The sequence below is a fragment of the Planococcus citri genome, chromosome 2 (assembly GCF_950023065.1).
Source record: "Planococcus citri chromosome 2, ihPlaCitr1.1, whole genome shotgun sequence".
NCBI classification, from domain to species: Eukaryota; Metazoa; Arthropoda; class Insecta; order Hemiptera; family Pseudococcidae; genus Planococcus; species Planococcus citri.
Window position 1 is genome coordinate 35,753,895 of NC_088678.1, and position 23,373 is coordinate 35,777,267.

At 38.1% G+C, this 23,373-nt stretch overlaps 1 protein-coding gene across 8 annotated transcripts; it reads right to left on the reverse strand.

Annotated features, from left to right (window-relative positions):
* Positions 1–87: 87 nt before the first annotated feature.
* Positions 88–23,321, reverse strand: LOC135835563 (baculoviral IAP repeat-containing protein 6-like). 8 transcript variants are annotated; one of them, XM_065349885.1, is made up of 66 exons: positions 23,141–23,321; positions 22,855–23,063; positions 22,286–22,470; positions 22,071–22,205; positions 21,764–22,005; positions 21,567–21,695; positions 21,286–21,493; positions 21,076–21,214; positions 20,772–20,972; positions 20,002–20,430; positions 19,214–19,909; positions 18,979–19,135; positions 18,688–18,900; positions 18,415–18,599; positions 18,133–18,338; positions 17,674–17,930; positions 17,262–17,582; positions 16,926–17,180; positions 16,642–16,853; positions 16,294–16,482; positions 16,113–16,228; positions 15,797–16,030; positions 15,424–15,732; positions 15,206–15,352; positions 14,891–15,082; positions 14,588–14,788; positions 14,296–14,507; positions 13,954–14,216; positions 13,694–13,881; positions 13,015–13,125; positions 11,723–12,061; positions 11,458–11,635; positions 11,221–11,379; positions 10,955–11,132; positions 10,453–10,576; positions 10,231–10,380; positions 10,010–10,158; positions 9,714–9,924; positions 9,323–9,587; positions 8,899–9,246; positions 8,597–8,818; positions 8,196–8,513; positions 7,909–8,109; positions 7,542–7,818; positions 7,190–7,455; positions 6,970–7,112; positions 6,610–6,893; positions 6,294–6,526; positions 6,111–6,221; positions 5,866–6,037; positions 5,620–5,774; positions 5,088–5,540; positions 4,771–4,995; positions 4,472–4,680; positions 4,129–4,393; positions 3,818–4,041; positions 3,558–3,743; positions 3,280–3,469; positions 2,982–3,204; positions 2,673–2,805; positions 2,463–2,586; positions 2,155–2,375; positions 1,839–2,078; positions 1,554–1,742; positions 1,342–1,476; positions 88–1,240 (listed from the first exon to the last, which is right to left on the reverse strand). In XM_065349885.1, the coding sequence occupies exons 2-66, from the start codon at positions 23,027–23,029 to the stop codon at positions 1,004–1,006; spliced, it is 14,244 nt and encodes a 4,747-aa protein (XP_065205957.1). In that variant the 5' UTR covers positions 23,030–23,063; positions 23,141–23,321; the 3' UTR covers positions 88–1,003. The 8 variants fall into 8 exon arrangements, with proteins under 8 accessions (XP_065205957.1, XP_065205961.1, XP_065205960.1 ...); XM_065349889.1 differs by having other exon boundaries at positions 15,424–15,720; positions 22,855–23,190; XM_065349888.1 differs by having other exon boundaries at positions 13,700–13,881; positions 22,855–23,190.
* Positions 23,322–23,373: the final 52 nt, after the last annotated feature.

The following is a 23,373-nucleotide window of genomic DNA, read 5'->3' on the forward strand; positions in this document are numbered from 1 at the left end:
AAGATTTGCAGCTTCTGAACACCATCTTTCAACCCCCCCTCCCCCTCTTCAACACACCAAAAAAATGAATGAATGAATAAAAATACATTACCATGTCGATCACATTTATTACAAAAACACTTTCAAAACGATTACTTCATTTTATAATTTGAAAAAAACATGCCACTTAAAAACGTCGCCAAATTTACTAAGTTTAAAAGTGTACATTTACATCAATATATTAAAATACGATAACCAAAAACAATTAGAGAAAAAACCGCATCGAATAATTAATACGAGTAAATATAAAACTCGCAAATTTTTATAACGTTCACGATTACTAGAAAAAAATCATAGGTATCTTAAAAAGTATTTCGGTTCGTATAATTTAAACTTTTCATCTATTTAATTACATAAAAAAAAAAGAAAAAAAAGAACAAATTAAAACTACAACGATCTTAAAAACCGCGTACCCGAGAGAAATAAACGTAAAAATTCGTGTTCGTTAAAAAAACTGCATCTTGAAAAAAAAAACTAATAGGGCGTCTGGACTAACAAATTTATATATACACACGTACGCAGGTATTACAATGTAAAAGAGAGAGTTAAATATACAAAAAAATTTATTAACACGCAAAAGGAACGCTCAACAAAAAAAATAAACTTGTAAATATGTATTTTAATAACAAATACGTACGCTATAATAATACTCGTATATAAATGCTAATAATATAACAACGATAAAAAGCACATTGTAAAAGTGAACAAAAACCACAGTTCAAAACCGTAAATTTAAATTTTGCTTCCATTGCCCTTCCTCCCCCCTTACCCACAATTTTTGGCTTTTTATACACGATCGCACAGGCACACGATGAAGAGAAGGAAAAAAAAAAGTAAATTAGTTATGAACATAAACGACGAAACGAGACGAGACGAGACGAGACGAAAAACGTATTAAACGAAACAGAATAATAAAAAAATACCACTACAGATTAACATCGAAACAATGGAAGCTGGACCCTGGTCAATCCAATTCAGCCATTAGTTTCTCTATTTCGCCAAAGCTCGCTTGTTGAGACGATGATAATGAAGAAGCAGCCGAAGCGCTCGTACTTGCTACCGGCTCCAGTACCACGGTCGGTGTCAAAGATCCGGGCGAACTGGGAGGTTTGTATTCGAAGTCTTGGCAGGAGGTCGTCTCCTCTAGACCTTCGGGCGGCGGCAGTTTTGCGAATTCGTCGCATAACATTTTGAAATGGCACTGAAAAACAAAACCACGGGGTAAAAATAGAGAATTCATGAAAAAAATCTCATATATGGAGAATGCATATGAAATGAGAGGGGAAAGCTCAGATGACTCACCTTCAGCGACATGGTGCCATGCGACAAGGTACGATTGGTTTTACTATTATCGCCAACTTCGTCAATTTCGTTAATCCAGTTCGTTATTTGCTTGGTGATTTCATTTCGTTTTAGCCAAAAATGCGTTTGAATAATCTGAAAATAAAATTTTCAACGGATTAATACCTCATTTTCACGTCGATCTTTTACTGAAATCTTTCATTTTTACTCACTTCCTTGAAACAAGGCGACGGATTTCGTATTTGATCTAACATAGCCCATCTAACGGTGGCTTGCATGATGTTAGAGTTATATTCTTTCGAGCTTTGATTACCGGACGCTGTACCCCTCGATCTTTCGTATCCGGGCTCGTTGAAGTACGGTTCGGGGACTAAAATGAGCGATTGAATTGATACTAAAACCTGCGAAGGGAAAAAGAGAAAAATACCGTTAACGAAATATTCAAAAATTACCCATATATGAGTATTATTTCGAAGTAACTTTTCTATTCTCCTTACTTGCAAGAAACTAGACGTATGAGCGTTCCACTTCTCTTCGGGTCTGCCGTGCCAAGTATTGAGTACACTTAGACAAACTTTACCGTCATTGTACAAATTCGGATTAAATCGAACCGAATGTCTACCGGTTGTCTCTAAATTGATCAACATTGGCGCATTTGGGTAATCTGGCGGGAAGTACACGTCGAATTCGAAGCAACCGTTCGCATAAGGCGTTTCGGCTGGCCCGGTAATTAAAACCTGAAAAAAACGGATTATTAATTAAAATGAGTTCGAAAAATAAAAAAGGAAGATGGCAGAAAGAAGAGGAACTTACTTTCATCACATCTAATCTATCAGTATCACAACGTACGAACACGGATGAGCTATACGAAAGAGGTAAAGAAGTAGAAAGGGTAACTGCTTCTTGGGCGAGTCGTTTCATACGCGAAGGATGGTTCTTTTCGCCATCCGAGCGAACGTTCTGTTCGAAATGGTACGATAAGTTGAATTTATACCCGAGATTGTCCGATTCTTCGGAAATCATGTCGAAAGTATCTGCAGAAAAAATAAAGAAAAAAATGATCAATCTGCGTATAAAAACATGAAAACTTTCAAAGAAAACATATCGAACTAGACACGAACCAAATTGCAATTCCTTCATGATACGTAAATAAACTTCATCTATAGAGGCAGCGGTTAAAGTTTTCTGTGGCGATTGCATTCCCGCGTATGGATTCGTTTTTGAAATTATTTTCTCAGTGATCAGCTGAAAAATGAAACAAAAATGAATATTAATAAGAATTAAAAATCAAAAAAAAAATAATCAAGAATCGAAAAGATGACTATTTATACCTCGACAATTTTAGCAGTAGCTTGAATATCTGGTATGAGGGTAGTTAGCCCTTCGCCACTTTCTTCCTCTTCTTCGGTTTTAAACGAGATGCCCTCGTGACGCGTTGCCAGATCTCCGGGAACTTTATTTTTCCTGTAAAACAATAACACGAACATTAGTTTACTAATTAATTCCACGAGTTGAAAAACATTTTTGAGAATTTTTCAAAATTCTTATAAAAAATCAAATATTTTGCATTCATGTTTCGCACTATTTCGGTATCTCAGAAAAGAGAAGGCAAAACCTCAACACAATTCGAAGTAAGTCACCTTAATCTAGACGAATACGTATCGACGCAGACTTTCATCTTATGCAGTAATTCGATCAATGAAATCATCGGTTCGCCAGACGGTTCGATATCGGCGGAGGAGCTCGTTCGAGCACAGTAATCCGGTGGCAACAAGAACTTCACCATTTGCGAATTCAAAGCCATCACTCTCAACAGCACTAAAATAGCTCGATAAAGAGGGATGTGACGTGCCATATCGAGAACTGCAACAAAATCACCAAATTATACATCAGTCAACCTGCATCGAATCTCACAAAAAATTTCTCCAACACACGTACCCGAATCATTGCGCAAATACGACGCCAGCGCTGGTAACAAACACGAATGCTCGACCAATTCAACGAACAGAGCAGGTAACGGAGGTTGATCGGCGGGTGAAGAGTCTTTGTCTAAATTATTCAATTCTTCTAGAATAGCAGACGGTCGATCTTGCAGTTTGAAATCAGGGTTCATGTAGCAAGCTAAAATCTACACAGACCAAACATATTCGGTTTAAATTTCGTCTCCGCTACAAAAGTACCCCTCCCTCTCTGTGAATGGTTTCAAAATAACGTACTTGTAGAAAAACGGTAACATGTTCCTCTTCGAAACGTTGCCTACACAGAGCCTGTTCTACATTCCAACTTTGAGTCGTGCTGCCGGTACCGAAACCGGTGCCTTTTGCCCAGTATTGATGCGACTTGTCTTCTGATTTTTTATTATTAACGCTCGAGTAGCATTGTTTCAAAGCCATCATTAGTTTCTGCAAAAATAAATTTAAGTAAGAAAATGTCTGCATGTTTCGGCATTGTTGAAGGAGAACTGGTTTCTATTTACCATATGTTGATTTCTCGAATCGGTCAAATGGATGGTTTCCGGTTGATGGGTGAAAATGGCCAAGCATGCGAGTACCACGTGGATGGCACCGTGATCTAAGGCCGATCTTCGCAAAATTACTCCATCGTCGGTCGTAATTGGCGTGGATTTGAATAAGTAGCGTAATATTTCGAACGGTAACGTAGGCAATGAATTCAATATCAACGATTTGGCTGGATCGCTCGCTGCAAAATAAACGAAAAAAAAATCAAAATCAATCATGTACAATTTTTTAAAAAAAACAAGAAAACAAAAAAAACGCTAATTCTTACCAATGCTAAAATCTTCCTCGTCACCTCCGCCTAGGACAAGTCGTAACAGACACTGGGCCTGTTTACGATCGCGAATCAGCCATTCGGCGTAATTGGGTAATTTTAAAAACTGCCCGAACGCCATCAACGAATGAGGCGGTATAATAGAAGAAATGGCCGAATTTTCGTTCGGATGAATGATCCTCTTTTCCGGATGATTTCCCATGTTCACCGTGTTGCCTGCTTTTTCATCCATAACCTGGAAATTCCCATTGAAAACAGAATTCTGCGTTAATAGTACAATTAGTTAGACAATTGAATAACGAGATTTTAATTTTACTGAGAATAAGGTAGTTTTACGTACCTCGTATACTTCGTCCGTTTCATCCAACTTGACCCAGGCCGGATCATTATGGTGACTAGTCGGACTATCGTATACAGATGATACCATCCTCAGGTAATGAGTCGGATAGACCATCGGTAAACTATGGGCAACCAAGACAAGGCCACCGGTATCAACGAATTCTTTCAAAACAGGCGGTAATTCCGAGTATCCAAATTCTTCCAAGAAATCTGATCACAGAACAAAACACATGAAGAAAATTATCCACGAGCTCGTTATCTATACTTTAAAAAACTAATTTTTCATCGTCCATTACTTACTCTTTGGTTTATCTTCATCGCTCACAGCTTCGTCTCGTTGCTCGACGAGCATAAACTTGATAATAGGTGTCTCGAGTGGATCACCTTTATCTGAAAGTAATTGCAACATTTGGGAGATGGTTAAATCTTGACACACGTTCACGTATTTAGTTTCCGTTGGAACCCATAACGTCAACTTTGGTGTAATATATCCTTTATCTTTATTCGAACTGGAGTTTGGTTGATCTGAAACACCACATACAATTTTATACAAAACCATACATTTAACTTAACTTAATCTTTTTACTTTTAAAATGAATAACACCGTTTCAACCAACCTTTATCAGGTTTCTTCATCTTTTTGACATTCTCTTCGCGCGTGCCTTCATTCATAGCGTCCTTCAGACGTTTATCTTTAGCTGTGACACCGGCAGCGAAGGTGATCTTGTCGCAATATTCATCCATCGCTTCGTCGTCGACATCGACGTCGTTATCGGTATTAATCATTTTCATATCAGCAGCAGCCAATTCGGTTGTATCGTTGTTACCGACGACTCGATTGATTATATCGACGCAGGTGTAACTGGTGTTCAAGTACAGCAGTTGCTGACGACTGGTCGACGGGTATCCTGGCGGCGGAGGGAATAGAATACCGCTGTTTGTAGTCGACGTTGTATCGATCCCTTCTGGTAATTCGGTTTCGACCGATACGAAAATCTTCTCCGTTTCCAGGACCAGCTGAAGTAAAACTCGTCGAGTGAAATCGGTTATTCCGAGGTTATACTTGGAATCTAAGGCAGATGCGGAAACATAAATCGAATTATTAATATTTCAATATTATTCAAACTGGTTTTCGAATAAAGTACATACATCTTCTTGGCATCGCTTCGGTTTGATGGCATATGACGCTACAGATAATTTGAGCCAATGTTTTTTGATTTTTTGGGTAGCACCAGCAACATTTCGATAGAAGTTTTATCGTAGCGTCTTCCAATTTGAGGAGCGATTCGGATGGTAAATCGTTTCTAAAAATTCAAAATCACAAAAAATATTGAAAACGTATTTTATTAAACCATATTATAGTTAAGTTAGCATCACTGATGGTCATTTACTTACCTAATCATATGCATCGATGGTACAGTTTTACACAAATATTCCAATAGGTGTTCCCAAAACACGCATATTTCAGCCGAACCCAACCACGTTCTGATCGATCCTTCCCACGACAGTTCCGAGAAGAATAACAATATTGAGCTAATCGTATCGATATGCATCATTGGTAATCGATCTGAAATAATAGACATGAAAATTACAAGCCATCCTACCGCATTCAGAAATATTTATCTCAAAATTGAACTTACCATCGGGTTTGGGGCGTTTCATTTCTCTGTCTACTTTATCGGCGTCGGTCATTGTGCTTTCATATGCAACTAGATATTCTTCTTTCATTTTACCGTTTTGTTGACAGAATTCTGAAAAAAAAAAAATGCGATTTCAAAAATCGAAACACAAATTTAACTCTTCTATCAGTACTTCCAATTTACCAATTATCACATCGACCAGAAGCGCCAGGAAACCGCATCCGATCAGTTGTTGAGCAGAAATATGAGACTGAGAGATTGTTGCTAGCGTGGCGAACATCTTCTCCGACATGAACAGATATTTCGAATTGGTCAAATTAGTAATACCGATGGATTCGAAGTACGGCATTACTTGCGGTGTAACGTGCATGAATTGATGCTGCTTACGTTTCAAATCATCACTGACGTTGCTACTACTATTGAGAAAAAAAAACAGTATTAGTCTTCTCATCGATTTCAATTTCACGTCGGTAAAGAAGAAAACTTTCATCGAACTTACCTATCATCTTCGTCTGGAGAAGTCGTAAAAATAATTGACATATTTTCTAAAAGGTTGAAATAGTTTTCGGGTTTGATTACGTACATCGAGCAAAGAACTCGGTCTACAGCTCGTTTCAGCGCCGACGATATAGGAAGACTCGATGACCATTCTAGCAATAAGCTGAACAAAGACGGTGTCAGAAGCGAAGATAAATCGTAGGTTAATTCAGTCTCTTGAGACGCCCACAAGATGCACGATATGCAGTATACGTAGGTTGGTATCGGTGTTTCTACATTCTTAGACTACGAAACATCGGAAAAATTAATATCGTGAATCGTCAAGTACCTACAGAAAAAAAAACAGAAGAGAGACGCTTACTTGTAACGAGATCTTGGCCACTTCTACCAGCCAATTCAACATAACGGTAACTCGATCAGCTACGTGTTCGTCTTGGGTGCAGCATAACTGTTGCAAAAGCTCGAAAACAGAATTTGTAGCACAAGGGTCAACAGGTTTACCACCTAAAACGTAGAACAAATCAATTATTAATTTTTCAGTCCTCGAGTGGCAATTCTAAATTGTTTTTGGCTGAACTTACATTTATAAATTTCGCTCACTCCGTTACGTAGCACCGTTTTAATCACATTCAAACATAGCTCCTTCGAATGTAATCCTAATTTTAATAATATATGAGCTAGAATACGATTAAAGTACAGCGATAAAGGCGACGGTAACAATATCAGACTGCAGATACAATTCACTGTATCCGGAGATGTTGCCAGTGTATCCAGCATTTGTTTTTCCACATCTGGCAGGCTGTGAGTGACTGATAAGTTATGGTAGTAAAGTCGCAGCCAGGCGGTCCTACAATCAAAGCACGTTTTTCATGTAAAAATACATTATTTTCGTTTACCTCTATACTGGACATTAACCGCTATCATAATACTTACGCTGTATTCATCAACTGATGCTCGGTAGGAATATCGTTATAATTATTCCTCAAAGTTCTATCACCGAAAGCTGAGTATCCAAGAAGTCTAATTTGCGAGAGACCTATGCCGCTGGACTCTTTCGGTTTGTAACATCGAATCAACACGCTGGTGACGACTTCCGGTTGATACAGCGTCATATGGAGGAATGCCAATCCGCTGGTTTTGACCGGAGCTTGTATAGGGATGTATTCGCCACCACCGCGAGATATTTCCAATGAAACAGCTTTTGGACTCGCTGAAAAAAGCGTAAATAAACGACGATTAATATCGTAGTAATTAATACAGCGGTTACGAAGCCATTTCTATAGTCTTTCCAAGCACTTACTAGCTAAGGACATATGATGCGGCTGCAAATGAACTTCTTTAAGTAAGAACGCGCACGGCAGTAAAATCTTCAAATCGACGGATTTCTCTTCCGGGTAAAAATGATACGACCAGGCTGCCGATCTGGCTCTTCTATGAGGTGTGGCAGACATCAACAGCACGTCAGCAGGTTGAGCGGCCGGATTATCCAGAATAATGGTACCTAAAATGCAGAAAATTCAAGTCAATCGAGTTCCATTTTTGCTACTCGTATCTGCTCATTGATATAATATACCAATTCATACGTACCGAGAGGAGCAAAATTAATTAATCCGTCTTCGTTACGATCAACCAGATGTTTCTTTTTGCCTTTAGCAGTCATGGTTGGTACGTTGAATCCGTGAGGTCCGTACATATATTGCATGACTGATGATACAGTCGACGGATGCTGATTTAGTATAACGAAGAAACAACGTTTCAAATTCAAGCAGATGATCTCGACGCCTCCGAATTCGTTGAAGCAGCGAATAGCTTCGGGTTCGTTGAGCATTTTAGTAAACAGCCACAGCATCGGATCCGATAACTGTAACGAAGAGTTACCCGGAGCACCACTTTGTTTCGTAGCAGCTGTAAAATCGCATCAAAATTTCATTTTATTGGATTTGTTCGAGACGAAAGCTTGCTTTGACATTATAAGTAGATCGACTTACCCGATAAGTATCCGCAAACGATGGATATTTTCTGCCGTTGTTCGGTTGATTTGAAGAATAACGTATTCAAGAAATGGTAAATACCATCAGCCACAGTAGAATGATTAGTCAACGGTCTGAGCGATTGTAACGAATGCCAGTCTGAGATCTCATACAAAGACGATCGATAACACGAATTCAATCCGTCCAAAAATTGGTAAATTGTCGTCTCGTGCCTCAAGACTGTAAAAAAAAAACTCATGAACATCCAAACCAATATTTTCGCATTTTAATCGTCGTTTTCAGAACTCTGCGACACTTACCAACATCTGCCAACAGCGTTTTCGGATTAACGAACCCGCTATCTGAACCAATGCTCATTTGTTCGCTTTTACTTTCATCAGTCTGACTTTCGGGATCGGTTGTCACTTCCACTTTGGTCGCCAATAATTCCGAAGGAGTACGTAACAGTCTGCTGGCGAACTTTAACAACTGCATCATCAGGAAATCTCGACTAAACGGTCCGACACGTCGACCGTCCACATTCTGAGCGCTCGTTGCACTTTTCAGAGCCGGTGGTGCGAAACACGACGCCGGATTGGCGGGTATTTCCGAAGACGTGCAACATTTAATCGCATTCATGTATTGAACATATGGTAACACTAAATCGCCTGCGAACACACGGATTAATTCAGTAAACAAAATCGTTAATTCGATGTTCGGGGATAATTTTCATTCCAATCTTACCAAGCATTATTATAATTCCGGTAGCTGTGGAAAATCCAACGTTGGCGAATTCGCATTCTTGCAAGAACGATATAAACGTGATTTGAGCATCGAGCGGTCCTCTTCGGGCAGCTATGGCGCCATTAGAGCCAAGCAAGTTGCATAACACCTCTAGTAGGCGTTCTTTCAGCAAAGCTCCTAAGCCTTCTTTGGCACTTAGGGCTTTCACTCGACCGCCGATACGGCTCAACATGTTGGAAAATGCGCCTACTGCGTTTTCTCCGGCCTGCGTGTCACAAAAGCGAATAATTATTTTTCAGATTGGGAAATATTCAAACAAATAACACAATTGAAGTAATCTGTATGAAAAAATTCAATTTAAATGTGATGACTGGTACAAATATGTACTTACCATATCATCGACAGACGGTGACGATAGAAAAGACGATAACAAATGGGAAAACTCTTCGTGTTGCACAATCACCATCGTAGCACCGGTGGATGCTTTAGAAGCAGAGCTCGTACTACTTTTGTTCGGCTCGTATCCTTCAAACGTTAAATTCGACATAATGGTCAAAGATTTAAACAACAAAGACCATAAGCGAATCGAAGGAGCTACACGTCTGTAACATAAAAACCATAAAATTTCAATTTCCATTCTGATATCAACATGCATTATTTTTTCTACTAGTTGTGAATCAATCTAACCTTGCAGCCGCTGTCATGATAGTTGATATGGTATTTATGGAAACGGGAATCAAAGGTACCATACTACAGAACAGATCCTGTTCGGTGCTATTTTTTCCGGCCAAAAGAAGCCATAAGCTAAGAGTTTCTTCTAAATTATTATTTGGTCCCTGCAATGAAAAATTTTCATTTAAATTGCTATCACGTTGCATCACATGTTGATTTATACAATGATTACCGACCATAATATTAAAATCGGTGAATAGTCTGTCGAAAGCTGCTGAAAATATCTGAGATGTTGAAGACGAATTAGGATAATGAGCTGACATCCAAGGGAACGTCAAAGCATCCATTTTAAATTGACTAACATTTTGCTGGGAAATGGGGTAAACCTGTAATATTTTAAATGTTCAAATAAGTTCTGATGTTTAAATAAGAAGAATATTAAGGGTAACAAAACATACCGGTAACACAGCATTAACGCTCTGCAATAAATTACACGAGCTGCGATCTGCCAATTTACGAAGGAATATTTCAACGTTTTCTTCTACTCCGAATTCCAGCCTCGAGTCCAACGCGACAGAGATACTAAAAAAAATAATTAAAAATTAAAATAAATCATAAAAATTAAAGTGATACTGCGTAAAAAATCTAAAGTCGAAAGAAAAAGCAGGCCCTCAGCTCTCATAATCATTGCGCATCGAAATCTAGATTACTAATCAACACCTGCTGGAAAATGAACTTCAATAGGAACATCAAATTAAGGATACAAGAGAAAATAATGAAGTTAAGATGCACAAATGAGCATAAAATGAAACAAATAAGAAGGACGAATGGAACTTCGCAAGTGTAGTCATAGCAATCTTATTTTCTAGCATTATCTTTTGTCATCATTGGGCCATACTAAAACACCTCTTCAGACGAAAAGAAATTGATATGAAAAGTGAATTTGAAACAAGTTCTTACTTCGGCCATAGATAATTTTTGCTCTTGGCATTCAACTCTTTATTGGTTCTTTCTTCCATGAGGAATTCTTCGAAATTATCGTCTGTTTCGCTGTCATCCGATTCCATTAAACTTGGTAACTGCGAATTATCGCATTTCGGAGTCGAAGAACACATCAATAATAGATCTTTACCGTTATCTACAAACACATCGAATCACGTTACTTTCGAGCACTTTTGGAAAAAATGTTTTCTTCTTTCGGTATCATTTCGTCAATTCGTACTCACCTTCGGATATGTTATTCGAGTTCTGCACGAACGTACCGAATGCATCTGTCGTATCAGCATCCATGAGCGGCGATTCCGAGTAATCCGAAGCGTTGGAACCTTCCAGAGGTGCCGAAGATTTACGACGAGCTCTAACGAATATTCGATTTTTGCGTAATTCTATAAAATGAATCGAATTGAGTTACGTTTCATACCACAATTTGACCAAAAATTTCAATATCCATTTATAATACTCACTATCCATGATATCCTGCAATAAACAGGTGATAGCGTGAGACGTCCATTTACCGCCGCACATCGATTTTCCATTTTCGCACCACACAGCCATTTGTAATAATTTCAACAGCTGATCTTCCGTCAATATTTCATTCAGGATAATCGGCGAATAAGATATTTGAAGCAAACAAGACATCACCTAAATAAGAGGAAACAAAAATATTTTTTATTAAATAATCCTCTTCTTATTTTGACTTTCCCTCTGAATCTTTAGCGTCCTGCTTACCTTACAACTAATCAGGAACAAATCAACGTTACAGGTAATATCGACATGTAGCATAAATGCAACTAAAGCACGTATCACAGGTAAACAATGCGATTTATCAACTCCTATTTTACCAACGGACGAGGCTGTGCCCGAGGTGCCGGCGCCATCGCTACCTCCGGCAGTTCCAGATTTGTTCGCCGATGCTGACGAGGTAGCTCCATTACCACCGCTACTGCTGCAGCTAGCACCAGCGCCACTGCCTCCAGCACCGGCACCGCTACTACAACTCGCGTTGCTCGCAGCTACACCAGCTCCAGAGCTGTTACTGCTAGATGGTTTATCTTTGGGCGGTTTGATCTGGTACAGGTACAAATAAAAATGGTGAAATTATCAATCTGTTTGATAAGAATCTAGCGTAAAATTGGTAAATAAAACAAATTAGAGCGGGAGGCAGGGGTAATTCAGGGAAGAAATGAGGACAACGCGATTAATGAGAAATCCGTTTGAAAAGATTTTGTTTGGAGATCTCCAAACAAAAAAAATATCAACCCATTTTATTGAGAAATCGATGTTTTCAAACCACAAGAATTTCAATCTCGTAAATTAATCAGAACGAAAAGAATACATTAGAAAATTTGAAAAAAATATTAATATTTTTGCTATAGTTTTAAACATAATTTTCAGATGAAATATAACAATTTATTTTTATTTCCAAGAAAATAGAAGAACCAATTGTTCTTTGTACCGTACGACAAATTCGAAAGAAAAATAATTCCCCCGACATAAATTAAAATTTAAAAAAATTGAGTATTCGTGACTGAAATAATTCATAACCGCGAAAGTAAAAAAATCATAAAAAAGCGTTTTTTCGCAAAAAAAAAACTACATACGGAGTAAACACACAAATTGAACGAACTAAAAAAAAAACAGGAAAATAAATGATGTTGAAAAGGCAGAATAGATACAACGAAGAGCTGAAATGCGATACAGTGATTTATATTTCGGATTCGCCTGGCAGTCTATTAAACGTAGACCTCACAGGAAACCTTACATTTCACTTCAGATAACCTCTTTCCATTTTAATTCGTCCATTCGGAATCGAATTAAAACGAAATGCATGAGAATAGGACAAGACAAGGACTCAGAAAAATAACTAAATCGATTGATTCAACTTTCTCCACTTCTTTAATTCACCAAGAACAGAACTATAGACGGGTATAGGAAAGACATTCGAAAAAAAATGAACACGAAAAACAGAACAAAACATGCATAAAAACAAAAGGCCAATTCACACGTGATATCAAACATACCTTAACACCTGACTTTTGATACAGGCTAGCGCTACTCATCGGTATATTTTGGAGCACGTTTTGCAATTCTTGTTTTAACTTTAATGCGTGACTCGAAAGTTTACTTAATGCCTGCCACACAAATTTTACTTGATAAGTGAAAGAAAAATACACATAGGTTCATATGTTGTAACAAATCTCGACATGAGGTGAACTTCCGGGAAGAAGCTTCCAGGTACCTTACAAGTCACGAGGTACGTCGAAGTGTTTTTCACTTTGAAGTTTGTTTCAACATATGAGCCACGACATCTGAACATTTCCAAATTACGATAATTTCGTTCATTTGAACACAAATCAAGAATGGAAAGAGAACAACCCTTGAGAACAAAAATACTTCGTTTCTTATTCCTCGTCAAGTGTTATGGTTGAACGAGATATCTAAGCTTTGTTTCCTTACTAGGCAAAAAAAAATCAATCAAATACATAATTACATTAGCAAATTTTTCCATTTCAGAGCAGGAAAAAAAAACTAAAGCTGCTCAAAGCTGAAAACTGTAAAAGCACACAGATCAACTAGAGTATGATTAAAGCCATCAGCAAAGGTATATGTATAGCTATTTGCATTACGAGTTTTCTCTTTCCAAACGATAGACAAAAAATCCAATACGATCGATAATAAATGATAAAAAAGTTCGCGTACTTGTACCTGCGATGTAATCTGAAAGTTTTTCTTAGCAGTGGCCGGATCTAGCTCTTTCAACTGCTTCGTCTGTAGTACTTTTTTCTGTATGGTTCGGCGGAAATTACGACACCAGCCTTTTTTGTCAAGTATCATACGTTTACGATGTACCGGGATTTCACTCTGGATGAAATTCCAACGAATATTCTCTACAAAATGCAAAACGTTAATTAGAAACTATCGATTCATTATTTTATTCAAAAACCGTACTCCAATCTAACCTATATCCTTCTCAGTAGAATCTCCATCATCTGAAGTGGTAGTTCTGGGCAGTGGTAGCACTTCAACGCACTGCAGGAAAAACATCAACAGCCATGATAACAAAGGCAGATCCAATTTACCTCTGATGAAACCTTGAGCATTGGTATCGGCCAAAGGCAGTAATTCTTTGAGCAAAGCTTTCAGAATATGTTCGATTATACAATTTTGATTACTTCCCGACAATATGCTCTTACGACCAAGGTACGAAAGCAAAACAAACACCCTGTAAAAACATTACGTTGTATAGAACATGACATAAATTCAATTATTTCTTACTTCTATAAACCCTATCCAATACATACCGATCTTGCGGGAATACAGCTTGGTAATTCGACGAGTACAGCTGGGTGAAAGTATTGACGAGAAACTCGCCCCACCACGGTTGCACGCCGAATAAACGAACTAGTAATGTACAAGTTGAAATCTGGGTTCTGCTATCTTCGCCAACGCACAGCCAATTGAATACATTCTGGCATACTTCTTCATTAAACATGTCGTATAGTACGGGAGGAATCTAGACGATGAAGAAAAAATGACGCTCTATTAGATTCAACATTCAAAAATGTAAATTTTGTGCGATGAATTTATATTCACCCTCGGAGCCGGTCCAAGTTCATACACGAAATACAGCAGCAAATCTAGCAACGCTTCTGTTAGATTTCTCAGCTTATCTGTGCAGGCTGACGCGAGTAACACGTTGATATCGTTAACAGGCGGCGATTTCGGGTTCGTGTTACTAATTCGATTGATAACGTTACGTACTAAGTTCATCTGATGTTGGAAAGTAATACAGTCCTGTAAAAATAAAATAAATTAGTAGGGTTAGTACATTGATGGTTCAACTCTCGGCGGTATAAACAGAATCGAAAATTTTTCAAAGAAGGTGGATTAACGTACTTTGTACAAGTTGTTAATTTTCTGAGATTCGACTTCGCTAGGAGTATTTTTCGATTTGTTTTTGTTCAAGTAGTGATTCATATGATCGACATTCGGAATTTCAGACGTCAAGAACGGAGTTAATTGGTCTCTCAGTCTAGAGCACACCAAACCGTATCGACATTGCACGTCTTCCATCATTCCACATAACATCTACGAATAATTCAAAAATTCGATTAGCAAAACTAGTCTTGAAATTAATAACGAAAAATTAAAGAATTGTTAAGTCATTTAGATTCAATCAGCTCTTTGCATTCCTCCAACAACTTTTATTACCTGGACATTTAAATCGGAATTCGGTCTAAAATAGGAATTATTTTCCGCATATCCATCGCTGGCCAACACGTAAGAATGCCCGTAAAACGTACCGATTGGTATTTTACATTTGGTGGGACTCATACCGTATCTTCCAATTGCAGTAATCTAGGAAATATCAGATTTACATTACAATGTATCCTGACGGTGAACTGCTCCCGGCTGTACCTCATACTCACTTTTAAATACCGACAAATAGGCGGTGGTTGAATATCGGACATGATTAACATTTTACTACCAATATCCGAGGCTACAATCAATCTTCTACCATCGGCTTCTTCGGACTGGGTCCAGATATCGATAGACAACGACAACAGCTCCGAACACGGAGGCACCAACATATCCGTAAGGCAGATCGGGAATCCGAAATCTAATACGACGAATCGTTTAGCTCCGCTGTGCATTCTATCGATGATGATGGTCTGTTGAGGAGGCGGAATCAACAACTGCTGCCACGGGAAACTATTATCCGTATACTGAAACAGATCCTATGCATCAATATAATTCGTGTCCAAATAATAAACAAGTGTTCGAGTGAGGAACACCAATTACCCCTGAGCTGACATCCGAGTAGGTGACTTTATCGTGATAAATCGGCGTTGGCACGTAGGATGGTCCGGCTGCCTGGTGATCGATAACAATCAACGGTTTGCCTGCTTCGAATTGTTTAGCCGTTTGTTTAATTTTCGGAATTACGCTCATTTTGAAATGATGAAACGCTTCCTCGGACATGACGCTTTCTAACGGCGTTTGCGATATGTCGCCGATATCTTGCAATATGTACACCTAAGGAAATACACAATGTGATTGTCTTATTAAGTATTTTACAACTTGGAACATTGAATCTTCGAATAAATCCGAAACTTACTTTTTCGGTTTTCTTAATCCCTGCCGGGTGAGGTGCGAAAGCTGTAGCAGAATAGCTGAAATTCGTAGCGGTCGCTGGACCGTAATAGCTGACTATAGCTTCATCATCCATCACATCTGTAAACAAGTAAATTAGCCAAATTTCTAATTATTTGAGGGGGATAAATGAGAATATCACTCACCGGAATCTACTCGCTCGACTCTTGTTCCATCACTAGTCGAGTGACACGTGAAATGAAGGGGTTCCACTTCCAGTAATCCTTTCATGTAATGACTGGCCGAGATACCAGTCAAGAAAGAAAGCTCGGTTTTGTTGTTATTGTTGTTATTATTATTACTAGCTCCCGAAGTGAAGTATTTCTGGTTCATGACTACAACAAGCAAATGGAAAAAAGCGTATAAAATTTCGAAAATCGACGGAACTTACATTAAAAGACTTTAAATTATCAATATCAAATCGAACATTGCAGATGAATAATGAAGTAATGATAATGTGAAGAATTCATAATCGGAACTTCCATTGTACTCACCTTTATTGGCGAATTCTTTACAGTTCAGTTGTTTGATAATCGAGAAAAATCCATTCATCGCTGGCTCAGTATTGGTCGACGGTGTATTAAACACGATATTTGGACCAGCCACCAAATTAGCATAGGTAACCGGAACCGAACTACTTTTACCAGGTATTATGGGCTCAATATCGAATAATTCCGATTCGAATGGATTTCCATATAATCCATATCTGTATTATATAAACATCATTAGAATCGTTCATTTTTTAGTTATAATTTTACACCAGACAAATACAACTCACCTCGTACGGAGCAACAAATGATACGGATTTTGTCTAGAATTCAACTCCTTTGCTACTTGAAGCAAAAGAGAAAAGCATTTTTGAGATGCAGTCGCCTGCGTATCGTGAGGTACGACGTACAACAATAGCTGGAAAAACCAACGAAATGCTCCTGCTGACCAGCATTGTAACGTTTTCGGAATAAACTCGACTAGAGCTTTCAAAAGCTGTACGTCGAATTGCACTACGGTTGAATCTTGGATATTTTTACATCCGCTGTCGAATAAAAAAAGACAGGAAAATTAGTACTTATACTTCAATTATTCGTCTTCGCTAATAATAAAAAAAAAAACTTACGTGCTACAGTTGATCAATAATTTGGTGACTTTATGGGCTAGTTCTCGACTACCTTCTATATAGCCGTACTGAATTAAATCGTTGAATTTAGCTTCAATAACTTTGGCAAATTCTAGCTGCTGCGATGATACGTCATCGGCGTGCTTTTTGCATGAAGAATCTTCGGCGAAAGTCGAACGATATCGGCACATACGAATCGAAGTGATCCATATCAAAATATCCATAGCTAAGAGTCTGAATTCGGGATCGTCGTTGTGACAGAACGATTCCAATAGACCTCCTGCAAACGCGGTACTTTCCAGCATACGACATCTTTCGATTCTACATAAGCCAAGGATCAAACAAACGGAAATTCATTACAAAAATTTGAAGGAAAAAAAAGACAGTCTTCAGAAATATGTCGACTATTTACCGTTCATTCGGTATATCGACTCGTTTAGGTTTACGGATGGTAACCGAGAGTTCGTAAATCCAATCGCATCCGGTCGATGGTTTTTTATTAGTATTCGTTCCAGTCGCTGGTTGATCTTTCTTCAAAGCTTGATCCTCTCCTAGCAACATAGAGCTGTAAAATTTCGAGTGTTTGTTCAAACCATCCGTTGAGAGTTTACGTCTCGAATCGTTGACGTTCGATTTATCGTTCACGTTTTCAGATTCTGGGCCAGCCACCTAGAATTCAATGCCATAAACATTAGTTATTTTAATCTTATGATGATGATTTTTACGCAACAAATCATCAACTTGAAAATTAATGATGCATTAAAAAAATTTTAATCATTCTATCAGCTAAAAATTGATATCAGCTGACTCGCAATTTTTCCCTTAATCGAATTTTTTTAATATTCGAGAAAATCAGTACCAAGGTACCAACCTCTTGAGAAAATCCACCCAAAGACTTGATATGAAGTAGCAGAGTTCTACAACAACTGCGAAATAATTTCGGACTGGTCAGCGTAATCGTTCCGGAACGTTTTGATAAATCGAGATAGGATGATAGGAACACAGGTCCGCACAGGATTTCTGTATTATTTTGCAAATGGAAATCTTCCGAGTTGACTGGTGTTTGAAACGAGGTACCTAGAAGAGAAAAATAAATTCACTTAGTTTCTCATTAATTTCAATAAATTGTTATCAATGATTCGGTATTTAGTACCTGGGAATCCAGCTCGTTCATCGTGGTCAGACTTTGCTCCGTTTGCATTTTTCAATCTTAATAAGGTCACTTGAATACTCGGAATTCGTTGGCATGTCGGATGCAACGAGAATTTTACGTCGACATGACCAATGCACATATTCTGAGTAAGGGTCAGTTCGATTATATGCTCCTCCCACGTTCGTCTATCATATAAAAAAGAATCATTATAATTTCTATTTAAAACATTATTCATAAGTAGATGAAAGTAAAAATCATGACAATATTACGTACGTTCCAATCTGTAATTTCCAACTTCTCGTGTGTTGCTCACTGTCACCCTGTTGCAGCAATTGCGGATGACGTCTTTGTTTCTGAGCCTGTTTCACTTCGTTCCAGCATGAAGGCACATTGGCTAGATAACAAGGTATAACGTTTTCAAAATTTGTCAAACGGTACAAAGTTTTCAAATCTTTCAAATAAATCCACGGATTTTCTTTGGATAAACTGCAACAATAAACGCGATAAATAAAATATTTACAGTCTATCAAACAGTATACACAAGGTTTTCACAATTACACGTACTCTGTAAGATAACTGACGACACTGGATTTCGACGAGCTACTCTGCTGGATACCGAAATCTCCAGCGATAGGTTCTTCGAAAGAGAAATAATTATCATCGATGAAGGAAACATATCGTAAGGCACCATCCTCGTCCGAGACGCATAATTTTTCTAAATCTGTGAAAATTAAAATGATCAATCCTCTGTTTTTTTTTCTTTACCCAGTTCTAAAACTTTTCATTGAAAAGTACTTACGATCGCAATAAACCATCGAAACAAAACGGCTTGCCGACTGACTTTTCAAACACGATACGGTTTCCAAATTCATTAAATTAATCAAATGCAAATCTCCGTTTTCCATCAACAATACACCCATCGGTATATGACTATTAGGTAAGTAGGACTCGTCTTGCTTCAAGAACATCGGCAACATCACGAATTCTTTAGGAGTTTCGCTGCTAGTAGGCGATTTAAACACACGCTTCTCTACTGGCGTTTCTTCCAAACATAAAACCGATCCTTTGAAGTTGATCCTGAGCAATAGCAGAATTCCGCCGATTTCGTCTTTTTCACTAGATAACGTTTGCAAATTCGTGTTCGTATCGGTTTCATTTCGACACATCACCAACAAATGCTGACCGTCTGGTACGGGATACAGTTGAACTTCCATATTGGGATGGCTATTCTCAAGAAGGCAGAAGTGTTGAATTAGAGCGGCTTCTTTGTCTAGGTCCATAGAATCGAGTTTCAACAAGTTCTTTGAACCATCGGCACGGTTGCCGTCTTCACCCATTCCTTCTTCAGCTTTCGAGTCGCGTAATTTTTCTTCACTAGGTGATATGGTTCCGGTCGATGTCGACGAAAGGATACTTTCGACTTGATCGCTCAACGTGGTTGTTGTATTGGCGGTTAGCTGATTTGATCCTTCGAACGGAAACATATAAGAAGCAGCTAAAAACAAAAACAGAATACACTTTTTAATAACTTGATACAATTTGGGGTAGGTATGAACATATGCATAGGTGAATGAATTCATTTCTTACCGGCAGATTGTAAGGAATTATTCACAGAAGTAGTCTGATTTGGCGAATGACTTTCGGTCTCCATTAAATTAATGTCATCCAATAAGGTGGCAGTAGTTTCGTAAATCTTGCTACCGTAATATTCGCAATCCTTATTACGTGAGATCGTTGTTCCAGTGCCAGTGCCACTCTTCTTGGTCGAGGCAGTTTTACAAGAATTTATAGTTCGTTCGTTGGTAGCAGTGTCGCTACTGGAAGTACCATCGCTGTCGTCTGCGTCTTTGTAATGAAAGTCATACACAGCCAAAAGTAATTGGTATCGGCACTCTTTAGGACGCGTACCGGCTGCAGCTGCGGCGCTGCTGCTACCACTGTTCAGCGCTTCATTCACGTTGTTCATCGTTTCTACCGATGCGGTGTGGTTTTCTACGTTCCATCCTAACATGACATCTGCCGAAAAAAAAATCATTTTAGAACTACAATTTCTGGATTTGTACTCCCATTTTTTAATCAATTGTTAATAAAAATTAATTTCATATGCATTTCTAATCAAAATTGATTTTATTCACATTAATATTTTAGAATAACTTTCAAATATCCTCCATCCGATCGCATAATTTCGTACGGAAATGACATCATACAGTTTTATAACGAATAGGTAAAATATGTACATTCAAATGCACTACTCAAAAATATGCGAAGAGTATTTTTGAAACAGAGACAATTTGTTTTCAACAAAAAAGAAACCCCATATCATCATAAATTATTTACTATACAGGCTGTGTGCTCACCTTGATGTATTTTCTTCACAGCAACGACGACGCAGGGACGAACACGTCCGCTGGAAATGGTGTTATGTTCATCGTCGACAATTAAACATCCGGTTTTCTCTTTATAATCATCGTAATCGGATATAAATCTATTATAAAGGGAAGCACTCAGCACAGAACAAGCACTTATGAAGTACGAAAAAGTAGGACGTAAAAGATGCTCTGCAACAGGTTAAGAAGAAATGACATTATAGTACAATTAAGACACACCTATATCGATACAATGAATCATTCGATAGAATGTACTTTAGAAAATGCAAATTACCGGTAATGGTTTTCGTTAAAGAAATCTCCAAAGTACTTTTATCATTTTGTTGCCAAATATCGGAAAAAATATCGGTATTGCGGATCGGTAGTTGGTGTAATTCACATAACGTGGTAGGCACATGAAATTCAATAACAACCTGACAAACGAATCGATTCAATTAATTTATAAACTTCATGAATTCTTTAATTTCTATTTGCGATCGCTTACTTTCAAAACACGGGAGTAATTGTACAACGTAACAACGCCTTTTTTCGAAAACGTAACAAATACATCGGAAAGCGAACTGGTACCAAAGGAAACTCGATCATTTAAGGTAATGGCCGGCGCTGTAGCGTAATTCACCGAGAGCGGTACATTTTGGGTGTATTCACCTCTAACGAAAGGACATGTGGGAGCATGTCTTTCATGTTCAGACCTATGAACCCATTATACATCCGAATTAATACGTTCATAATCAAAAATATATATTTCACAAATGAAAATTTTACCATGGTTCGTCAGTCGGTTCCCAGCAGACCAAACATACAACGCAAGTGAAACACATAGCACGATCGTCACCAATCGTGTTCGGTTGATGGTAAAACCCCGCTTGAGCCATTTGATCGGGAAGAGCCCATCTACAGTAGATCATTATCAGTTAGTACGATAAATTCTGAGAAATAAAGTCATATCAAACACGTCATACTTGTAATCCATATGAGGCCATTTGGTAAACGTTTCTCTTCTATTGGCTTCACTGAACATCAAGGCTCGATCAGTATTAGAATTATTAAAAGTAGATGGAAACAAGCAATTCAATCTTTCGTTTATAGCACTGGCAATGGATAAAGCTGGTATATAACGGTTCTGGCGTTTCAACTCCGTCGCCATCGTACCGGCAACCCACTTCAAGGAATTGTGAGTAGATTTCAGCCGAACAGTATTCCACTAAAAAGAAATCATAATCATTAGATCCATCATTATTTAACAAGAATTTGTCCAAGATGACTTACTTTTTCAGCTTTTACACCATCGCTAGCGAAATTCTCACTTTCAGCTATTTGCACTTTGAGTTTGTTGGTCAAATCTACTACACTTTCGGCCGCAGGCAATTCGACTTGTTTCAACGCTTGGTAAATGAGTAAAGCCTACAATCAACATAATTTTGTTACAGTTTCACATCGCCTTCAGATCGCAAATCTACTCCAATGGAATCAAATAGTATTACCTCAAATAATGGCAGTTCAACTTCAACGATGTCATACGGTTTTTGAATAACCGGTTGCAGAATCGTATCGAATAGAAGAATACCATTATAATCACTTCGCATTCCCAAAGTAACTCCATTTGTTAAAACAAGCTTGTTGTGAGCGTTAAGGTATATGCCATCCAAAAGCAAATCTTTACCGGATTCTGAAATAAAACAAATACCAATTATTAATTCACCTTTAATTTAAGAAACTTCGCCATTTTTCGGATGAGTTGAAAGATATTTAGGAATAATATCTATGACCGGCTCGAGTATGTTTATTTGTCTGAATTCCTTAACAATGCGTAATGTTCGGAAATATGAAACGCCACATGTGGTGGCGGCAGACTAAAACCGAGAACGGTTTCTAATATCGGATATTTTTTTTCGATTCGTCGAAATCCGATAACGCCGCTAACAATGTTCACGAAACGGGTGGTTCTTTCGTGAAAGAACCAATGCTTTATCGAATGCCACATTTTCATTGTTTCATGAACAGACAAGAGTCGGAGCGAAATACATTACCAAGATAATTTTCATGCATTTACCAGATAAGACGGATTTGTGTAGTTCGACGCCGGAAGTAACATCGATGACCAGAATTTCTCCATTTTTCGATAATACCAAGATGATATTCAGATTCGAGTGGTAAAGGATTTTAATGGACTTCACATTAGTACGAAATATACTGCTTTCTTGCAACTTCCAAAATCTGTCAGCCATCTTTTAGGTACCGAATATGATTATTTGTAGCATACTAAAAGTAGTAATAATTTAAAATTACAACGATACTAATTCAAATTCTAAGTATTAGTCAAACATAAAAAAAAGTACATCAGCTTAATGATAATAAGAGAACCATTCTTCATCTAACAGACCACGAAAATGCACATAGATCGTCGACCGTATATAATGGACGAATAATTCAAATCGCAGGAAATGACGGCCACATTTTGGATGCAGAATCCTGGAAACGTTCTGCACATGCGCCAAACATGATGCTTACGGCGTTGGTGGAGAGAGAGACGGGTCTCTGGTACAACCCACGTTCAACCAGTACACCGTCT